The sequence below is a fragment of the Brienomyrus brachyistius genome, chromosome 1 (assembly GCF_023856365.1).
Source record: "Brienomyrus brachyistius isolate T26 chromosome 1, BBRACH_0.4, whole genome shotgun sequence".
Taxonomy (NCBI): domain Eukaryota; kingdom Metazoa; phylum Chordata; class Actinopteri; order Osteoglossiformes; family Mormyridae; genus Brienomyrus; species Brienomyrus brachyistius.
Window position 1 is genome coordinate 51405685 of NC_064533.1, and position 19150 is coordinate 51424834.

Here is a 19150-nt window from a genome sequence, read left to right on the forward strand (position 1 = left end):
TATTTTATATGTGTTATAATGAAATACCACCAGAAGATGGCGTGTCAGCATTACATTTGGTCAGGGCGCCTGGAGTGGGTCGATGTTACGATATCGGTGTTTTTACACAACATAATTAAAGGTATAGATGAGGTATTCCGCTTTTAACATTTCATCTGAACGATTGTGGTTCTTGGTGTAAGTGATATGATATTTGAGAAACACAGATTTCGCTCACGTAGCACCACTTTTTAAGTTTTCTCTTGCTCTTCATTTAAAAGATTGGCGCATACCTGTGCGTTTTTTTGGTCATTGTATTCCAAGCGCGATATTTCTCTGGAACATATGACTGTTACATGGTGGTACGGTGGCCTTCCAAACTCCAGTATTACAGGTTCGAGTCCTACCTCTCCTCTGTGTTAATGGCGATCTCCCTGGGTTACTCCTGTAGCCCAAAAATGTGTTTAGCCGAACTGCTATGTCCCATTTACCCATAATGTATGTACCCTGCGATTGCTGCCCTGTGTTGACTGGAATGGTCTCCTGTGACCCTGCTGAGTATAAGCAGGTGAATGATACTTGCTTAGCATATAAATCCTGTAATGTGATGTGAGGGTCTTGTTACTGTCACACTATTATTACCCTGTATCAGTTAAATGACGTGACGCTTTAAACGTTTGTGTGGTTCGGAATGAGCTGCCTAAGCAAGTTGAATTATGTCAGTCAGTGTCAGTAGTGGAGGAGGAGACGTTTCTTCACAAAAAAATAGAGAAAAGAGTGATGATTGAAATGTACATATTTATATACATACTAGAAAAAACACTATTTTCTTAAAAAATTAAATGTTCTGCACAATTGGTATTCCATGTTAAATAATTATAATAAACAACAATAATAATAAATAAATTCATCACATGGTTTTTCACATACCGGTTGTACAAACAATAAATTATAATTTCAGTGCCGTGTTCCTGTCATTCCGTTGTAGGGTCTTTTCCCCCATGGTGGGTGTGTCAGACAGTACTTGATAGAGTGCGTGTATGTCGCTTCAGGTATTTGGGTCTGTTTATTTTTGCTCGCCAGTGATCCAGGCAGTCACGTAAACCAATGTCAAAAGAGGGAGGAAAGATATCTCATTCTCTGCATTATCTCCATTCCCTGTATTGCGTGGGCGCGTCAAAAGGTCTTCACACCTAATTAGGAGATGAGTCTAGGTGCTTGGAACCGCAACAAGAACAGGAGAAGGGATATTAAAGTTTATAGGTCAAAAATGACCTGGAGCTTCATGCTTAGGACTCATGTACAGTTGCTCGGTATGTAAACCCTACATGGTCTTGTAGGACTTTTAGTTTCTATATGTGTCCAAATGCCATGAAATGGGCAGTGTTCCAGTTACGAGATGGAATGGTAGATTGGGAGATGATTTCGGTATGGCCTTGGTTTTTAAATACATGACACTTCTTAAGGTAGCGTCAGTCAGTATTCATAAAGAACTTAAAAGTTTGGCTAATGTGTGTGAGTGCAACTGAGTGAATTAGAGAGGTCTTTAAAACAAATCAAACTGATTTGGGTACAATTTCAGCAATTCCAGTTTGTGTATCTCCATACCAGAATTGCAAAAGCAAGTTTCCCAATACCTGTTGTTTTTTTTTTTTTGCAAGTATCCATGGCATTGATTGTTTTTCTGAAATGGTTTTCTGAAAAGTTCTAAACGAACTGATAGACGGACGAGCGCAGAACACCATCCTCCATGACGGGGGGTGGAGGGCCCACCGTTTTTTGGGTTTCAAGCTGGTTGTAGACAGGAGAAGCTCAGCTGGACTAACATACCGCAGTATAGCAAGACTGCAATTTGGCATGCGTGCACACAAACGCACTCGCAGACTCAAAGTAGCCTCTGCTCGCAGTCGGAAACGCCAGTGTTTCAAAGCCCCGGATCCGCGCACCATCACACACAGTCACTCGTGGAAGCGCGACTGATGCATAACATTGACGTACGAAGTCCTGGAACGCAGATGGGATGACCTTCGAGTTGAAGTCACGCACAGTCATATAAACAGACATCACAGAGTGCCTGTGAGGAGGAGCTGCAGGGTGAAATGTTTTATCCATGTCTCGTTCCACCCCCCCGGTCACACCCGCCATTGGTCCGCATGCAGTGACATCCTCAGTCGATGGCATCAGGGGTTGAAACTCCAGACAATGGTTTCTATTGTAAGTCAGTTTCAGTCTACTGGTATCTCTGTGTATTCTTCTCTCATTGGTGCATTGCTTTGCCCCTGGTCTTGACTTCTTAGTGTCAGCCCATCCCACTGGAGTCTTTTTACGTTGGGGCTGTATAGTCCAGTCCAGCCGTATTGTAGCAGAGTCTGATTCCTTTGCTACAGAGCTGTCGTCCAATCACGAACTGCTGGATCAGGATCCCGCCCCTCACTCTTGTCCAATCCGGTCATTATTTTACCCCCAGGGCTCGTCCCTTTAGTGTGTAAGCATAGCAAGTGCATAGATGGATGGTAGGATAATTTCACGGCCCTGGTCAAGAGCTCAGACACACAATGATGACATGAGTATAACAAAAATCAAATAATAATGCATTGCTGATTAATGGTAATTGTGATAATAATGGATGATTTGATACAAAAACAAAAAAATACTAGTGGGTGAAGTCCTGGGTGTGTCCGTTTGCATTTGAGCCGGAATGGCCCGTGTCTAGTTGTGGCTGTGGCCAGCCGGCTTTGGCCTCAGCACTTCTGTATGAGGCACTGTTTGAAGGCAGAGGGCCGGTCCTCCAACGGGCAGCTCTTAGCCAGCCGGCCCTGTGGGTCCTTGCACTGCACGGTGCGTGTCTGCCAGCCTGCATCGCATGTTCGGGAGCAGGCCAGCCAGGGCCCTGTATCCCACTGTGGCTGGAGAGTACGCTGCACAGGTGGTGAAGTTTGGGCCGGTAGGGGAGGTGGTCGGGGCATGAAGAAGCTGTAGCGTATGTCGAGTGGGCGCTTGGCATCTGTTGCGAGGATCTGGACCACCAGGTTCTCTCCTAAGGCCCCAGGGCCCAAACTCTGCAGGGCATCGTCCTTCTGACTCCAGCCGCTGTAGTTGAGCACCGTGCCATTGAGCTGGATGATGGTCTCTGAGGTCGAGATCATGAACTTTCCATTGAGCAGGTAGTCCCCACCAGGTTTGCGAAGGGCCAGGTAGGCTGTGAATCGGGGTTGATCCTTGGGCTTGTGCTGGCGGATCTTGATGTGCGTGGAGCCTGCAGGGATCTTCACCACATCTGTGTAGCCTTTGCTACAGTTGGGAGGGGGGAGTGAACAAGAGGATGGTCAGGAACCTCAGGGTAAGTTCAGAATAGCATGGAACTCCTGTGTGAATGTATCGTGGTTTAGGTCCTACCATGGACTGATCCCATTATCTCAACAAACAAAACTGAGCAAGAGATACTTCAATGCACAGAGGTGAAACCCTGCTATGAAAATAGATTAACAAACCAAAGGTCTTCAACTACGTGGACCAAGAAGGTATCTGCATCATCATTGAAGGACCATCATACAGCCTTAGTGAGCTCCACACATCCTTCATGTCTGAGTGTGTGTGTGATCTGCTGCTGGTCAGTCTGAGCATGTAACTAACCTCTTCTTGGTGAAATTGCCCATGACTTTGATGCAGCTTGTACTGTTCCCCCCGCAGACGCCACACTTGTCGAAGTGCAGCTTGGAGCCGATAATGCCATCGCAGCCGGTACGCACGCACTTCCCCCGCACACACACTGAGTTACTGAAAGGGCGGCACTCGGTACCATCAATCACCTGGACAAAAACACAATTGGTTAATGGCCTGGCCCTCTTCGTCTTCATCCTGTCATATCATCAGTTTTAATCCTCTGTTTTTCAGAAACTTTATAGAGGGTTTGCTTTCAGCTGTCTGGAACCCTATGAGATGCTGGCTTGTAACTCTCTCAAACCCTGTGGAGTGTTGGCCTGTATGCCTCTGGAACCTTACAGAGTGTTGGCCTGTATGCCTCTGGAACCTTACAGAGTGTTGGCCTGTAACTTCCTGGAGCCTTATGAATTGATGGCCTGTATCCCTATGGAACTGTATAGGGTTTTGGTCTGTATCTCTCTGGAACCCTGTGCAGGGTTGGTCTGTAGCTCTCTGGAATACTGGGAAGTGTTGACCTGTAACTTTCTATTACCCTATGAAATGCTGATCTGTAGGTCTATGGACACTAGAATGAATTTAGCTCACAGCTCAGCCTCTGGAGCAGGTCAACATAATCAAATCTTTGGTACATGATGTAAATTCAATATCTCAGCCAAAGTTTCTCAGCTCACCCTGTTGGAAAACACAACGTAGTAGCCTGTGCCCTTGGCCCGACAGGTGAGTTTGCATACATCCCCAGGCAGAACTCCAGCGTACTTGGGCATCCACTCCACAAACGTCTTCACTCCTTTAGGGTCCACCTGGTGACCATTCCGTGCCTCACACTGCTCCTGGCGATAACTCTTACCTGGGGGGTGTGGTAGAGGGAACAGCTTCATTAATCGAGTGTCCGTGTGTAGTTTGTTTTACTATACACTACTGTCTATTTCTGTATGTGAAGTATATATATATATATATATATGGTGAAAGAGATGAAACTCACTGGAAGCAGGACAGGGCGTGACATTGCAGGACCGGTAGATGGCCCTCTTGCCCGTGCAATAGCGGCCATTATTACGGGGGGCGGGGTTGTTGCACTGGCGGTGTGCAAATTGCACCCCGCCCCCGCATGTGCGTGAGCACTCGCCCCAGGACCCCCATGAGCTCCAGCTTCCATGGTTCGAGATCTGAAGGAAGAAAAAACAGCAGAAAAATGGTAAGGCTTTCTTTCAGCCAACAGGGGGGGCAGTTGCTAAGGAAGGTTTGGCAGGAGGGGCACTTCTGTTGTACCCTTGAATTTGGTACATAATCTAATTTTCTTCAATAATCATATGGCTAAATTCCTAGATGAAATTTAAAATGGTCTCTCTGGAGCAATGTCACTGTCTCTATAAATGAGCTAACATGACCTTCTCCAATCTCCTCCTCCAGACATTGAAGCTGGACACTAACAGGAAGTAAACATTACAGGGGAACACAGGGAAGTGTGTGGCTTGCTAGTTAAGACTACAGCTATCTAACCAAGATGATAACCATTCTTAATCCTAGGGTCTGTGATAGCTTTGAACAAGCCATCCCTTCTTTAAAAAGTAGCACTTTTGTAATCAGGTGGGACTGTACACAATAATATGGATGTACTTATGTACAGTGTCTTTTGTGTGACAGTAGCAAATTACACATGCAGTTCTCTCTGTCCCTTTGTCCCATAAAAGGAGAGAGGAGGTGACGGTGGGATAGAAACGACAGCCGTGAGCAGCATAGCAATCCCTCCTATTCTGCCTTTCCATAGTGGCTGTATTTCACCACGCTGACATGTGGATGAAACACACATGTTCCGTCACGAGCCCGTCTGCCTGCATACACACACGCACACACACACACACACAGTCCACGTATCCATGTCTTCATGGGGACTCTCCATTAATTTCTATGGGCACGATTCTAACCCTAAGTATTACAACCATAACACCTACCCAGCCCTTACCATAAGTAACCAAATAAAATACAAGACTTTTTTTAGCTTCCATACTGAAAAAAATGTCCCCACAAGGTAAAAGTTACTGGTTTTGTCACACTGTGGGCAAATCCAGTCCCCACAATGTAATAATTACAAGCACACACACACACACACACACACACACACACACACACACACACACACACACACACACACACACACACACACACACACAGTCAGACATAATCAGATCACTTCCTGCCTGGGGGTGTGGATGACACTCAACTTTTCAATTACAGCCCTTCTGAACTGATTGGTATACTGGCTTGGTGGGTAACGCAGTGCTGTATCCAGTGGCGGCTGGTGAAAAAAATTCTTGGTGGGGCTGACGTACCAATTGATTTCCCTTCCTAGTCCAGTAGAAGCATTCAAATGAACAGTCAGAAAATGACAACAATTTCACAATCATAATTTAACTTCCTTAGTTGGCTGGGTGATATTTATTTTGGACTTGTCGGGTCCCAGCTCCTTAATGTGGATTTTTTCCACCATCGTCCAAAAGGGTAATTCAATAACGATCTCACCGAACTGGCTGGAAGCTGCCCCCCAACTGTCATCGTTGCCATCATCTCTCTCTGACTGACTGACCTGATCCAAAACTTTCCTGCATTTTCTGTGGCAGTGGCGAAATTTCCAGCGCCCCATAACTATTTCATTCGGCGACGCTGATAGGCGAAATCTTTATTATATTAGCCTAGCAACCATACATGATTGGCTATTTCGCCGCACTTTTGGGGCACTTTGATGAGCGCCCAAGAAGAGAAATGATTGGTGGAAATCTGTCAGTGGAAACACACTGTTGAATGAGAGTCAGTTTGTGGAAATGTTGTTTAAATAATTGAGATTGCATGTAGGCACACACTATTAAGTAAAATTGATAAAAAAAAAAAATATATATATTTATATATTTTATATCCCCCCCCCCACATCTGGGAGAGGCTCTTGGCCAACCACCACTGGCTGTATCTCAGCTCTGTGTGTGGAATTTGCATGGTATTTTCTCATGGAGTTATATGTGGAATTTTCCTCCTGTGGTTACTTCAGTTTATTCCCACAATCCAAATACGTGAAGTAAGGCTAATTGGGGTGTCTAAGTTGCTGATGTTGCCTGTGATGGACTGGAGAACCCCTGCCTTGCTCTTTAAACTGCCAAGGATAGGCTGCAGACCCTGCCCCCCCAGACCTTGTCCAGGATAAACTGCCTGGGATAGGCTGCAGACTTCACCCCCTCCCCAGATCCTTCCCAGGATAAACTGCCTAGGATAGGTCACAGACCCTGCCCCCCCAGACCTTGCCCAGGGTAAACTGCTTAGGATAGGTCGCAGACCCTGCCCCCCCAGACCTTGCCCGGGATAAACTGTATGGGATAGGCTGCAGACCCTGCCCCCCCGGACCCTGCCCAGGATATACAGCCAGGGATAGGCTGCAGACTTCACCCCCTCCCCAGATCCTACCCAGGATAAACTGCCTGAGATAGGCTGCAGACCCTGCCCACCCAGACCTTGCCCGGGATAAACTGTATGGGATAGGTTGCAGACCTGCCGCCAGACCCTGTCCAGGAGAAGTGGTGGGCAGTGTTTTCACAAATGATTTCAGGCAGATTGGCTTGTTCCCTCCCCCAGCCTCACCGTGTAGTGCTTCTTGCGGGTCTTGTCCACACACTTGCCATGTAGACATATGCGTCCCTTGGCACAGGGGGTGCCCTCCACTGCCGGCAGCTTCTTCGTGAGGCAGACCATTTGACCCTGGCGGATGACGGCGCACCAGAGACGGGCGCACACATCCATACCTGGGCACACTGTGTATTCTGGACCGAAGGCCAGCTGGCATTGGCGAATGGCATCGTAGCTCTGGCCTGGCAGCTCTTCTGGGCCCAGCAGAGGCTGGCGGGGGGAGTCCAGGAGACAATCCGCTGTGGGCCAGAAGAGAACACAGAATTGTGTGCAACTAAGTGTGTGGGAACAGTAGGGGATATAGACTGAGAGGAACAGAAGAGTGAGAGGAAAGCAGAGGATATATAAGGAATGGAATACAGAGTGAGGGGAAAGAGGGAATATAGAAGGAATGGAATAGAGAGAGGGGAAGGCAGGGAATGTAGAAGGAGTGGAACAGAGAGAGGGGAAGGAAGGGAATGTAGAAGGAGTGGAACAGAGAGAGGGGAAGGAAGGGAATGTAGAAGGAGTGGAACAGAGAGAGGGGAAGGAAGGGAATGTAGAAGGAGTGGAACAGAGAGGGGAAGGAAGGGAATGTAGAAGGAGTGGAACAGAGAGGGGAAGGAAGGGAATATAGAACGAGTAGAATAGAGAGAGGGGAAGGAAGGGAATATAGAAGGAGTGGAACAGAGAGGGGAAGGAAGGGAATATAGAACGAGTAGAATAGAGAGAGGGGAAGGCAGGGAATGTAGAAGGAGTGGAACAGAGAGAGGGGAAGGAAGGGAATATAGAACGAGTAGAATAGAGAGAGGGGAGTAGAATACCAGCTGTGTTTGATTTCAGGGGTTGTTTCTTAGAAGGACGTGGCATATGAAGGTGTAGCCTTTGTAGACTGCATTCTTTAATAGTCAAATGGGATGGTCTAGCCTACGTATAATATCCTGTTTGTGTCACCAGCTGCTCCCCCCCTTTCCCTTATCTCCTAGCTGGGACAGACCCACTTTACCTATGTGTAGTGAATCTTGAGGTATGTTGGGCCATGACGGACACATCAGATGCATCCTTTTCAACTTGGCAAAAGAAAGACGCATTTCTAGACCGCATTTGAAGGAGCCATATAAATGGGAGAGACCGCTGTGATACATTCGGTCTTCGAATGCAGTCTTTGAAGGATGCTGCCCCCGATACTCTGCTTAAAAGTTCAGCAGCTGCATCTGAGCAAGCGGGGGGAGCAGTAACCTAACTGCAGCTTAAAGCTGCTGTTCCAAAGCAAAACTACAGCTACATTAATTAGGGCCAAGTAGAAATACTGCGTAGTATTCTTCTGAATTGCTTAGGCCACAAGAACTTTGCTGGACTCCCCCCTCTGTCCCCTAGCCCCTACCCTGGTCCCAGTACAGCTCCAGCCTCTCCTCCCCACCCTTCCCTTCTTGCTCACCATGTCCGTCATCAAAGAAGTCAGTTATGGTGGAAGAGGTGCAACGGCTCCATGGTTTCGAGGCATCGATGGATGTTAGGATGGAGGACATGAGGCGCTTGTCCTCGTTGGAGCCAAAGCGCTCCTCGCAGAACTTGGAGTCGTCATGAGAGAGACCCAGGAGGTGGCCTAGTGGGCCGCAGATGGGATAAAAACCATAAAACATACCAAGATATGAATATGAAACACCAACGAAACATGGTATACATGCATGGCACATGTTCTCAGCTATGCCCATCATTCTCCCAGATGTCATGTATTATAACATCCATGACACCTCCCCCCGCCACCCCCGATGTGATCCCATGCAAGTATCTTTGCTGTTTGGAGTCTTTATCTGGTTTGTAAGTATCTGCTAGTAGCTGTTTTTGCATTCCGTCTGGTGATAAGTATTAAGTTAGTGGAGGACTTCAGGAGTCTCGCTTTATTGTTGTGTAGCTCCTGTTACAGTTCGGCTTGCACTTGTACCTGAACATTCATCGCACTTATGCCTAATCAATATAATGTTTGCAATGTGCTATTGGCCTCACTTGTATGTCGCTTTGGACAAATATTTCCTAAATGCCCATCCATCCTCTGTAACTACTTGTCCTATTCAGAGCTTCTGGGCTATAAGCACAAGGCAGGGAACAACCCAGGATGGGTTGCCAACACATCACAGGGCACACTCACACCCCTACAGGAAATTCGGTAACTCCCATTAGCCTCAGCATGTTTTATCTACTGGGGGGGGGGGAATGGTAGTACCCAGAAGAAACCGCACGATAAGCTGGGGAGGACATGCAAACGTCACACACATGGAGCTATGGCAGAGACTCAAACCCAGGTCCCAGAGGCGTCCGGCAACAGTGCTAATCACAACACCACCATGCTGCCCCGTCTGATAAATGCGTAGAATGAAAAATGTAAGTATAGGTCTGTTGCAAAATACCAGAGATAAAACATCTTTGATCAAACCCAAGATCAGACCTAAGGCTCAGAAGCACGACTGTCTTGTGTATGAGTCACCGGTGAACACCCCCATCTCCATGCCTTAAGATAAACTCAGTCCATAAGCGTGGTAATTTACTGACATTTACAGGCAGTGGTTAACTCCCGCTTTACATGTGCAGTTTGTTTACAGAGGGCTGGCAGCCTCCCGGTTCATGCTTTTCGGCTGCAAGCTACTGAGAGGGCTGTAATTCCTCCTATGCCCTGGCTGCCTGGCTCTGTACCGCGTCCAGGGCTGATGTCATACATGCCGGTGGCCTCTGCAGACTCCGCTCCACAGAGGCCCAAGTGTAACTAGACCCAGTGAGCTATAACCGGTCTCTAGTTCGAGAGTACCCGGAGGGGAAGGGGGGAGAGAGAGAGAGATGGAGAGAGAGGAGACGAGGAAGGCATGAGAGACAGAGAAAGAGGGAGAGAGAGTGGGAGAGAAAATGAGGGAAGGGCAAATTAAATGAATTAGACCCACATGAAGATGATAAATGACCCAAACTTGTTTTGGATAAGCTTTTCCATTACAACATTAAAGGAGACTTTCTGTATAAAGCAGGAAATTAGGTGACTTATCTTGCAAGTCCACTCATTTTTTACTCAATTACTGAAGAAATGTAGATGACGGGTAGGTTTTAGAGTGCAACAGAAGGGTTTGTTACCTATTTAAATGCTTTTTGTGTCCGATATCCTCAGTTATGTCTCCACTGTACAGGCGGAAGGGCGGGGAAGGAGGCGGGGGACTGAAACAAGTGGTGACAGAGCGAAAGAGAGCAGGAAGCAAGGAGGGGGATTGGGCTCCAAGGAGCCAAAGGGATGGCGGCCCTCCGGAGAGATTTGTCACCCCTCCCCCCCTGGCTGCACAAGCCCCTCCGGGCCCGACGTGGCCTGGACTCAAAATAGCATGTAATTAAAGACCGGGGTAGGGTTTATCATTGTAGGAGCACAACATATTCCAGGGCACAAGAGCTCCAGTGTGCCAGTGCAGCAGGGTGAGTGTTGGTGCATTTCCCTCTGCCCTGAGCAAGCAAAGCAGGGGCAACACCCACCAGAGGCATGGGGAGGGAATGACACGCACACATGCGTGAGGCCGACTCTGCAAAGCACCACGAGTCACATGACTACTGAGAAACTCACATGACCAAAGCTGACCAATGGTTTGGGATCTGGGAGAAAACATGAATATCAACTATAACTCATTTAAGGATGTGAAATCACCCATGTATCATAAAACAAGGGGTGTCAAATGGCTAGGAAATAATGTGTTGAGCTTCTCTTAGCTGGCAGTAAACCCAAGCTGATGGAGACATGACTGCAGTCTTTATCAAACACAGATGCCTGTTTTCAATTCTGTTTGAATGCGGATTGCCCAAACTGCTGCTCTCCACACGTCAGTGTAAGTGAGAATCCGTAAGTTTTTACTGATTTAATCAATGCTTTTGTCCAAAGCGACACACAAGTGAGGATCAGAGAGCAGGGTCAGGTAGTGTCATAGGAGCAACTGGGGTTAAAAGCCTTGCTCACAGGCCCAACAGAGAATGACTCGATCCAGCTATGGGATCTGAACCGATGCCTTTCTGATGATAAGCTACCGTCAGCATCAGGTGAGGATATTAGCAACAAATATTTTTTTTCCCATTCTGCTATTGTTACCTGCACTTTCAGTCACCATTCCTGTGTGAATATGTGTGCTGGTAGTCAGGCTGGCACAGGCCACACCTACCGATCTCGTGGGCCACGGTGAAGGCGGCGTGGAGGCCGTCGTCCTCGATCACGGCACAGCTCCGCTCCGGAGAGCAGATGGTACCCACGTCTGCCATGCCCAGCGTGTCACAGGAGTGGTGCCCGCATAGATCCTACAGGGAGGGGGAGGGAGAGGGGCATGGTGACCACACAGATCCAGCAGGGGGCACTGTCATGCAAAGCGGCAATAAACTGTAGAAATATGACCACACAGATCCAGCAGGGGGCAGAGTGATGCAGGTGTCTACACACTGTAGAAAAATGACCACACTGATTCAGGAAAGGGCATATGATGCATACATCAACATACTGGAGAAATATGACCACCGAGATCCAGCAGGTAGCAGGGTGACACTCAGCAAAACACATGTGAACATAATGCCATGACCTCACAGATCCTACAGCAGACCCTGCGGAACACATTGGGAAGTTGTACCCATAACGTGGTGACCACACAAGCTAAGAAGAAGGTATGCAGCCATATGGCAAGGCGGACTGACTTCACGCACACGCAGATCCTGCAGCTGGCATTCAGATGTGCGCGGAAACACATTAAGTTAGATGTTCAGGAATGTGCGCCATATGTTTGCTTATTGTAAGACCTGCTCTAACAGGGATGGAAAGTGGATGTATGTGACATAGGGCCAGGAGAACGGTATGAAGCCCTTGTTTTGGTGACCCTCCAAACATCCTACAGCAAGAACAATCAGGAAAACCGATATGGGCGTCAGGTCCATAGATGGACCAACAAGGTTTGGTCGTATGTCTGCCTGAGAGGCTGAATGAAAAGCGGTTTATGCCGCCTGTGAAAGGCTTGTCACCTGACTTTTACCCACCCCAGGGTTGTCCATTACAGTGGGACAACAAATCTAATCTCTCCACCTGCATAACAATAAATATCAGTTCAAGCCTGGTGTTCCACTTACACCCAAACCCCTGTACCTCCCCAATGAGCTACACTGTAGCTGGAGCAGTCAGATAAACTTCCTTCAGACCTACCTGCGCTATGTATTAGCGCCCGCTACCATCTCCCCCATCTTCTCTTGCCTGTTTCCCTCTGTCACCTGTCCCCCCACCCCCACACTCAACTGATGTACAAACATATTCATCCAGAAACCAGGGAAAAGGGATTTAGGCCTGGGGGCAGAAAGAAATCAATTAGCTACACCCAGTGTGTTTTCAGGCTAGATGCTAAGCTAATGCTAATGCCCTGGGGATACCCTTATGTGACTCACCTAACCGGTTTATGTTTTTCATTAGTTCGTAAAATCTTCCCCGTTATGCTAAATAAAGGTGTTTTCCTACAGTTCTGCCCGTCTGGCTGTGTATTTGCCATAGTACTCTGTTTGGGAACAAACTTTCCTCTGTTCCGCATCCAAGGACCAGAGCCAATACTTAGGGCTAACATGGTATTACTGTCACAGGAAAATACAAAAACAGCAAACAGCTTTAACCAGTGACAACTACAGGGACACACTCACTCCGTAAAAGATAGATTAATGTCTGTAAGTCACTCCAGAATTGAATTGTGACCATTTTGTGTTGGACTTAATGTTAAATTAGTAACAGCATTAAATGCATATTAATTACTGCAAGTCCATTTCCATTTGCATTATCGGGGTCACAGGAATCCTGGAACCTAACCTGAAACACACACAGTGTAGGGAAGACCCCAGATGGGATACCAATCCGCCATAGAGCACACCCACAACCACATACCACGGGCAACTGGAAGACGCCGACATGCCAAGCTGCATGTTTCCGAACTTTGTTAGCAGTTCAAAACACAGAAGCAGGAAATTAACTATTTGGAGGACTAGTGACAATAAACCCCAAGACCAAAGTTGTGGAAATGACCCAGATTATGGAGCCTTAATGGTTACTTACGCTGAATTTCTGCAAAAATAAGCGGCCGCACAAACAGGCAAAAGCTTGCAATGTGATGATGCACATGCGAGTCATTCTGGATGTCAGTAAATAAATCAAATTAAAGACACTGCATTCTATGAAGCCAGACATCCACCCTGCACGCAGTCGCAAATGCGCACACGCGTAAACACAGCCAAAAAGGTTGCACAACTGTATAACAGAAGTCCATCCAAACTGCAGCCCCACATCAATTCCCTTGACTCACCCCAATGAAGCTATAAACTGCTTATTATGCTTAAACGAGGTCTGCACTGTGACAACACTGAGCCATGAGCAAAGTGTCGCAGATTGCATTTACGGGCAGCTGTGTCACGGGGGATCGATGCTGGAGGAAGTCTTAAGTCCGGACTTAAAGTTTACAACGTGATTGCATGCCGTATTACGGTCCCTGTGTTTCACCTCGCGTGCCATTCAAATTCTCATAAAACCCGTGAAAGAAATGGGCAGGGAATGGGGGATATTTACTGTGAACTCTGGGTCTTTATTGAGGGATCCTGTTTCATTGTATGCAGTGAAACAACAGCATTAAAGCCCCTCAAACAACATTTTTTTTAGCTTTGCTATATTAACCTGTTCAGTCAAGAAAGAATGCATTTTCTTTAAATCCATATTTCTCTTAATCATCAATAAAACATGTATGTGGCAGGTTCACATATGGTTCTTATTTAATATTATACTGCATTAGCTGTGCTTGGGTGGAGCAGGCATCACCATCACCCAAAAGTTATGAGCTCAGGTTCTGTGAGACGGTCTGGGTGGGGTCCATATCTGCACCATGTCATTTTCCTCATGGTGCAGCTGCATTCAATGTATTTTTTAGAGTGCAGCACTGTACTTATGAATAGAACTGTCAGTGTGGGTGTAGCACTATAGGTAGCAGTAGGAATGTCAGTGTGGGAGTAGCACTGTACATAGGAGTATGACTGTCAGTGTGGGTGTAGCATTAATGGGAGGAGTAGGAGAGTCAGTGTGGGTGTAGCACTGTATGTTGGTAGTATGAGTGTCAGCATGAGTGTAGCATTTTAAGCAGGAGTGTTAGCATGGGTGTAAGCATTGTAGGTAGGTGAAGGAAAGGGTGTAGCACTGTAGGTAGGAACAGGACTATCAGTATGGGTGTAGCACTTTGGGTAGGAGCAGAACAGTCAGCGTGGGTGTAGCATTGTTTGTACATGTAGGAGTGTCAGTATGGATGCAGCACTGTAGGTAGGAATAGGACCTTCGGTATAGGTGTAGACAGCAATAGTACAGTCAGTGTTGGTGTAGCACTGTATGTAGGTATAGGAGTGTCAATATGGGTGTAGTACTGTAGTTATAAAACATGTCCGCATGTAAGGCAAACACATTTAAGTGTGCAGGCAGTGTACTGTTTACACCTGGCTGCTGTTTGAAAAGCCCAGTCATTCCACTGCCACATGTGTTTCTGCCTGAGTGTGCGTCTGGCCAGGCGTGCCCGGCGTGTTTGGAATGGCAGCCTGCGGACTGGAGCGCCCCACATACTGATGCACACATGCAAGGCGCTAAGCGCCAGCAGACAGCATAGACAGCAGAGCAGGTGCATGTGCGAAAGGCCTCGACCCCGAGCAGCGAGAAGTAATCCTGTCCTCTCCCGGCTGACCCTGAATTGTCTTGCCTCATGCAACAATTCATGCGCACATGCATGTATGCTAGCAAGTGTACACACGCTGCACACGCTCTGTGCCTCCTCACGGCCAGGCTTGCATGCTTCCTTATTTCCAGGCACTGCTCTGGACAGCATTTCTTTGCCATCGCCGTTACAGGGTTTTTTTTTTTTTTTTTTTACAGGGTTTTTAAGCTTATTTATTTATCGAAGGACATGCTAGGGTGCTGTTGCTGTGTTCAGTGTCACATCAGACACAGAGCATGATGCTCCTACGCGTGCTGGCCCGGGCTCCGATTTCGTCAGGTTGTTTTGGGCTGAGATATCAGAAGGTGTGAAATACCCCGGTGTTCCAGTGCAAACAGGCACTGCACGGGAAGGGAGGCTCCTCCCACAACAGCGTTCGGTTGGCCAATCAGAGGCGCAGATCTATGTGCGCATGAAAACAGGCACACACACACACACACAGCTTGCACATGGCTCTGGCAGGCTGTGACGAAACGGCTGCCATGGAAACAGCTTCCGCACTGGGAAGGCCGCAAAGTCGCAGGTGTCTGTGTGCATCGCTGCTGTTTGTAAACAGAAACGGGTGATGCATGCGTGCAGACTAAGCATTCATGTACCCTGTTGGTGTATGCAGACTTACAGACATGCCAATCACTCTGCCAATGAGTCATGCATTAAATGAAAGCGAGCATGTGGTATATAAACAAGACAAATACCATTCAGGCTCTTTGCTGATGCATTTCCGTTCACTGGAAATGTTTTGTATGAGAACCCACTGTGTAACACTGCATCCTTACTTGTTTTTACACTCTGCTAACAGGCAGCCCTTTCTAACACAGTCAGATCTTTGTCCTCCCCCCCCGCAAATGAAATCATGCAGTCATGCATCTCCGTCACCCAGTAACATGCAGTCTAATCTTCAGCGACCCCGTCGCTTAGGAATCCCCCTTGTGAGGATGCTACACTGTTAAAAGAGGCTTCTGTTGATCTGCAAAATGTGATTCTGTGGGTGTCTAACAGAACTGTATGTTTAGGAAGGAGTTGCATCCGTTCGCAGGCAACTCTGTCCCTTACTGCAGCTGGCTATCAAACATTTACATTTTAAGTTCAGGAGATGCTTTTATCCAAAGCAACATATATTTTTTTAGAGAAAGCCGTGTTGCCCAGTTCTAGTATTTGGAGGTTAAGGACCTTGCTTAGGAATGTACCTGTATATTTACTATGCTGAGTCCGGGATTTGAACCAGCAACCTTCTGATAAATGGAACAACATTCTAACCTGCTGAGTAAAAAACATTAGGGACCCTGGGATGTTGAGAGATAGTTATTTATGATCACGATAAAGACTATGGTTGAGTTCTAAGGCAAACGCAATCACCCCAGAATTCTAGCTCGAATGCTGATAAGTGATGTGGAGGGATGCAGGAGGTAAGCTCTCTGTACTCCGATAATGCAGAACAGCACCAAAATATATCAAGAATCCTCCAATTATCTCACTGCGTGGCCCATTTCCGAACAGCCGCAAAAACAATGCAAACTTGCATCACAGGGTTAATGCATGTGAGCTGTGCTAAGCGAACAGCACCGCAATAACATTTCAGAATGTGAGGTTGGTTTCATTAGTCAGGGCCAAGCTTGGAGTGGAGATGAAGGACCACAGAGAGGGGAACAAAAACAGACTCTAAGCTTTCAGGGTTAAATACCACCAGCTAGCCAGCAGCTGATCTCAGCTACATCCTGCAAACCTGGGAAGAATGTGCCTGCCCAGCGAGGTCACATGACTTCGACACAGCATAATGCCCAGGGGTTGGGAGGAGAACAGATCTGAAGGGGAAACACTTTTTAATGTATGTAAGGGGGGGAGGGGGTTTTGACATTTATGCCAAGTGCTTTCACTCATTAGACCTCCTTACAAAGCATTTAATGTGAATGTTATCTGGCAAAGATCGTGTTGTTGCTGGAACAAGCTTGTACAGGATTAACGCTCTCAAAAGTCTGTTACTTAGTTTTCCATGAAAATGTAAGAACTGTTGATAACCGTGATTTATATTTCAGGTGAACTCTCATATAGGATCTATCGGCCGCCAAGATTTTATGCATGTTTATAAAAACAGCAACCGAATAAATATTCTTAAACGAGACGCAGATAGCAATGCCAGTGACTGTAAAACTACAGATTTTTGAGTGCAGTGTGATATTACTTTTTAAACACACCTTGAGGGAATCGACAGAACCTGTTCCAGTATTTCACAAAACTCGGGCACTCTTAGGATCACATTTTAAACCTGTTGACTCTGTTTCAGCCAGTTGTTTACCTGCCTGGTGAAGAGGATTGCGGCATCGTGGTGATGCTCATGGTCGTCGTCCAGCGGGTTCTGCTGATTCTGCCACTTGCAGAAACTTTTCAGCGTGGCGGCCGCGTTCTTGGAGATCTCCAGACCCTTCTCCTTGTCCGTCACCACAACCACTTTGACCACGGACAGGCGCACTGGGTTCTCGATACTTGCGTGGCCGTATAGCTTGGACGCGATCGAGGCGAGGGTCATGAGGTAGTGGCGCAGATTGTCGCCGTATTTCTTGGACATGGACTCGTCTGCCACTAAGAGTAACTCCACGTGCCTCGCCCGGGAGATCGACCTTTTGCGCCTCTTACCGGAGGTCCCGGAGAGCATGTTGGAGAACCACCACCTGCTGTCCTGTGTCGTGCTTCGCAGTGCATCCAAATTGAGATCGTGCTTGTGAGTTTTTCCTTTACGACCCCGGCGCTTTTGCGTACTACTCCTGCGTCCTCTCCGGTCTCGTGTCGCGCAGCTGTCCTTCGCCGGCTCCGCCACAAATCTGAAGCTCTCCCGGCTGTAGTACTGGACCGATCTCTCCATCACCGCGTCGCCTGCTGCATCCGCGACGTTTTCGTGTCCCTTCGCCCTGATTATCGGTCTGATCGTGTAGCGGCGGTTGTCCACTGCAAAGAAGCCATCAAAGGCGCCGCCACATAGATTGAAAAGGGCCAGAGATTCGGGATTAGAGTCCACCGTGCCACGGTAAAAACATCCGCCGTGCGCTGCTGGATGCGCACTGCCGTCCATGCCCTGCAGCGCTTTCACGTACTTAGACTTGAAGTGCTGGGATACTATCGCCTCATCCCTCTCCATGTCCAGCTGAAATTTCCTGCCGTCCAAATATAACAGATATCCCACTTTTCCATCTCCGTGGTAAATCCGGTCAATGATCCGCACGATCCCGCTTGTGCGGTGGACAGGTGCGTAAAGCCGCTCGCTTACAGGTGGAACGAAAGCCTTTAAAGCGGAGCGACTGATGGCCAAATCCGCATCCCCGGCGTGAAACTTAACGGCACACAAAAGGAATAACCTGATCAGAACCATCCTTCCTGAGACGGAAATATCTCACCCCGGAAAAATATCGCATAAAATATGCGTAATTTATATTCCACCTCAAAGCAACGGGAAGAAAACTTGGATAAACTTAAAAAAACATCTCAGAGAAATGCAAGGGTTTGGTCTCTTGTGCGCACACATTGCTTTTTCATATCATGCTCCACCGAAAAGTGAAAAAGAGGAAAAACAGAAAACATATGTTTGAAATGAAACGGAAAACATCAACTCACCGGGACTAAGTTGTACTTTTGAGAACAACACATGAAGTTCTCACTTAAAAGAGCTGAAGGATAAAGTCCGCCCCCCTCGCACTTCACTTTCTTTCCCCTCGGCTCTCATACACTCCCTCGGCGCTGCCGCCTCCCAGCCCGGCCAAGTCACGGCAAAGTCAAGTGCGGCGTAATTTCCATCTTTTTCCGTATCGGCGCCGTAGTGCAAACGAGGAGAGTAAAGTGGTGAAGAGAAATGCGAACAATGCATTTATAGCAGAGTGTCATTCTTGCCTCGTCCGTTTCAACCAGTTGGTTGCAGTTGGAGAGAGAGAGGGAGAGAGAGGGGGGGGGGGGAGAGAGAGAGAGAGAGGAGGGGGCAGCTAGGGAGAGATATTCCTAACAGACAACTCCTCCTACAATTCCTACTATTTCTTTGGCAGAAAAACCTAGACGTCTTTCAATCAGAAAACGTTAGAAAAGGGGAAAAGTGCATCGAGGCATCG

General features: G+C 47.5%; 1 protein-coding gene across 1 annotated transcript; it reads right to left on the reverse strand.

Annotated features, from left to right (window-relative positions):
• Positions 1 to 757: 757 nt before the first annotated feature.
• On the reverse strand, positions 758 to 18968 carry LOC125739416 (A disintegrin and metalloproteinase with thrombospondin motifs 5). Its single transcript, XM_049009528.1, has 8 exons — positions 17356 to 18968; positions 11469 to 11601; positions 8729 to 8896; positions 7267 to 7550; positions 4625 to 4808; positions 4314 to 4489; positions 3613 to 3788; positions 758 to 3270 (listed from the first exon to the last, which is right to left on the reverse strand). The coding sequence occupies exons 1-8, from the start codon at positions 18421 to 18423 to the stop codon at positions 2721 to 2723; spliced, it is 2739 nt and encodes a 912-aa protein (XP_048865485.1). The 5' UTR covers positions 18424 to 18968; the 3' UTR covers positions 758 to 2720.
• Between the last annotated feature and the right edge of the window lie 182 nt (positions 18969 to 19150).

Bases quoted from the DNA above. Each gene is read 5' to 3' on its own strand.
- LOC125739416 (XM_049009528.1), bottom strand. From the start codon at position 18,423: ATGGTTCTGATCAGGTTATTCCTTTTGTGTGCCGTTAAGTTTCACGCC. The intron at 4,809-7,266 runs GTGAGGCTGGGG...TTCTTCCTTCAG, and splicing joins CCCGCAAGAAGCACTACACG to ATCTCGAACCATGGAAGCTG. The intron at 3,789-4,313 runs GTGAGCTGAGAA...GTTTTTGTCCAG, and splicing joins ACGTTGTGTTTTCCAACAGG to GTGATTGATGGTACCGAGTG.